At 57.8% G+C, this 2069-nt stretch overlaps 1 protein-coding gene across 1 annotated transcript in view; it reads right to left on the bottom strand.

Moving 5' to 3' along the window:
* LOC113213110 (nitric oxide synthase, salivary gland) overlaps window positions 1–1642 on the bottom strand; it is an 88233-nt gene extending 86591 nt beyond the window's left edge. The window contains exon 1 of the mRNA XM_052269570.1: window positions 1127–1642. Coding sequence (XP_052125530.1) covers window positions 1127–1453 — 327 coding nt within the window. The 5' untranslated portion in view covers window positions 1454–1642. The remainder of the gene's footprint in view (window positions 1–1126) is intronic.
* Window positions 1643–2069: the final 427 nt, after the last annotated feature.

Raw genomic sequence — 2069 nt, 5'->3', positions numbered from 1 at the left:
CCTCCCTCCCCCTTCCCCCCCAACCACCGCCCTCTTTTCATAAGGAACAGTGGCGAGGCAGCCCAGCAGGCGTGGGACGACGTGTGGAGGTGCAGCCTCCAGTGTCGCGATGTAGACGGAGGCGCGGCCCGCACGGCATAGCCTCATATGACTTATATGACTCCCTTCTCGCTGCTCCAACAAGAAGCGCGGAGCAGAGAGGCCCTCTCTCTCCTCCTTGTGGTGTGCGGATCCCTTTTTATTATTATTATTATTTCCCCCGGTGCGTCACCTCCAGGTCAACAGCATTATATGAGCGCGACACGCGGCGACACCACACATAATGTCGTCGTGGGAGGCGCGACGCCGTTTCAAATGTCGCAGGGCGGGGAGCTCTTCAGAAGCAGCCAGCGACCTATCTTTATTCGCCATATAGCCTGGCTGCTTCCTTCTCGGCTCGCACTTTGACAAAACTGACACACACACGCACACATCCGCACACACACACTCGCGTTTATCTCTGAGTCAGATAGCGCGGGCCCCGCCCCGAATGCGCCCGAACTGTCCGCGCGCGTCCGCACTGCGCGCGAGTCTTTTTTCATCGGAATTGAATGTGAATCGACATGTGAGCGTGCACGGGGCGTGGGTAATACGTGTCTGTCGCGCGGGGAGTCTCGCCGGCATCATATCCCGGAAGTTCACCCAACCCGCCAGCACACAGCACCAATAACATTACGCCAACGACTTTTCCTTCCTCAAAGTTAAAACCCCGTCGTCAAAAAAAAAAAAAAAAAAAAACATTTCACGAGTGGACAACACAGAGATCCTCAAAGGGAACGCCGAACAGGTATAGGCTTCAGCTAAAACTGTCAAAAAAGCAAGCAAACCTCTCCAGAAAACAAAATATTTTCCCAGAGGGGGTTTACACTCGGAATTTTTGTATACAGTCTATTACATATTACGTGTATTACGCAGAATTACGCCGGTGGTACACTGGCATTTGCGACCAAAATTCTTCCATTTGAGCGCACATATTCCTAATTTTCGGTATCACATTACGCGTTTTTGCGCGTAATACCTAGGTATTACGCAAGTTCTTACTCATTTCCCCGCCTGCGTTCACGTCCCGTGCTGAGCCGTCACTCACCTGCATGGTCTTGAAGTGCAGCGTGTCGAAGGCCTCGGCGTGCGTGGCGACATTCTTGAGGCGCAGCGGGCGGCGGTGGGCGGGCGAGGCCGGCGACGGCCCCAGGTGCTGCGGGGAGCCGCCACCGGGCGGGGGCGCGTGGTGGCTGCTCTTGACCAGGGCGCCGCCGTTCAGGTGCTGCTGCTGCTGCTGGCTGTCCTTGCCATCGCCGTCCTTGCCGAAGACGTGGCTCACGGTGTTGGTCACGCTGCTGCTCTTGCGCCGGGCCAGCGCCACCGTCGCGTTCACGCCCTCGTGCGAGAGGATGCTGTTGATGAAGGACGACATCCCGGGGCCGGGAGGAGGAGGACGACGACGAGGACGACGAGGATGAGGCGGTGTGGTGGCCGCGCGAAGGACGAGGTGGCCGTCAACGGCGGGCGGCCGTCCGTCTGCTGCGGGCGCGACTCAGCGGCGGAGGACGCGCGGTCTGCAACACACCGACGACACAACTGGTCAGTGAGGGACGTGAGAGAAGGGGAAGGGGGCCGAGGGGGGCCTTCGCGGTGATGTCCTGATAGGGCTGCAAATACTGATGCCCCCCTCCCCGAGGCGGCAGATGGCAGATGGCCGCAGGACGCCCTGGCCGGGCCCTAATCTATCAGATGTGTGATTATTGTATTGACTGCTCGGGCCCGTGGCGCCGCGGTGCGATGGTGCGCCGCGGTGTGTGGTGTTTGCGTCCGGACTCTATTCTCGACACTTCTCCGGCGATAGCCTGTGTGGAAGCCGATAGGCACTGGAAACCCATCACGCGTCAAACAAAGCTTACTTGTCAGGGCGAAAATTTTGTGATAGTCAAGAAATTCGCATTGGCACCTAAGAGTTGGTAGTCAGAGACAAGAGTCAGTTCCTACGGCGAACCCGTTTTGTGGATGTCGCACAATTAAGTGCAGGTGTGTAA

The sequence above is a fragment of the Frankliniella occidentalis genome, unplaced genomic scaffold, assembly GCF_000697945.3.
Source record: "Frankliniella occidentalis isolate FOCC.00 unplaced genomic scaffold, Focc_3.1 Scaffold95, whole genome shotgun sequence".
NCBI classification, from domain to species: Eukaryota; Metazoa; Arthropoda; class Insecta; order Thysanoptera; family Thripidae; genus Frankliniella; species Frankliniella occidentalis.
The sequence above is the reverse complement of the archived record's forward strand: the minus strand, read 5'-3'. Positions and strand labels throughout refer to the sequence as shown.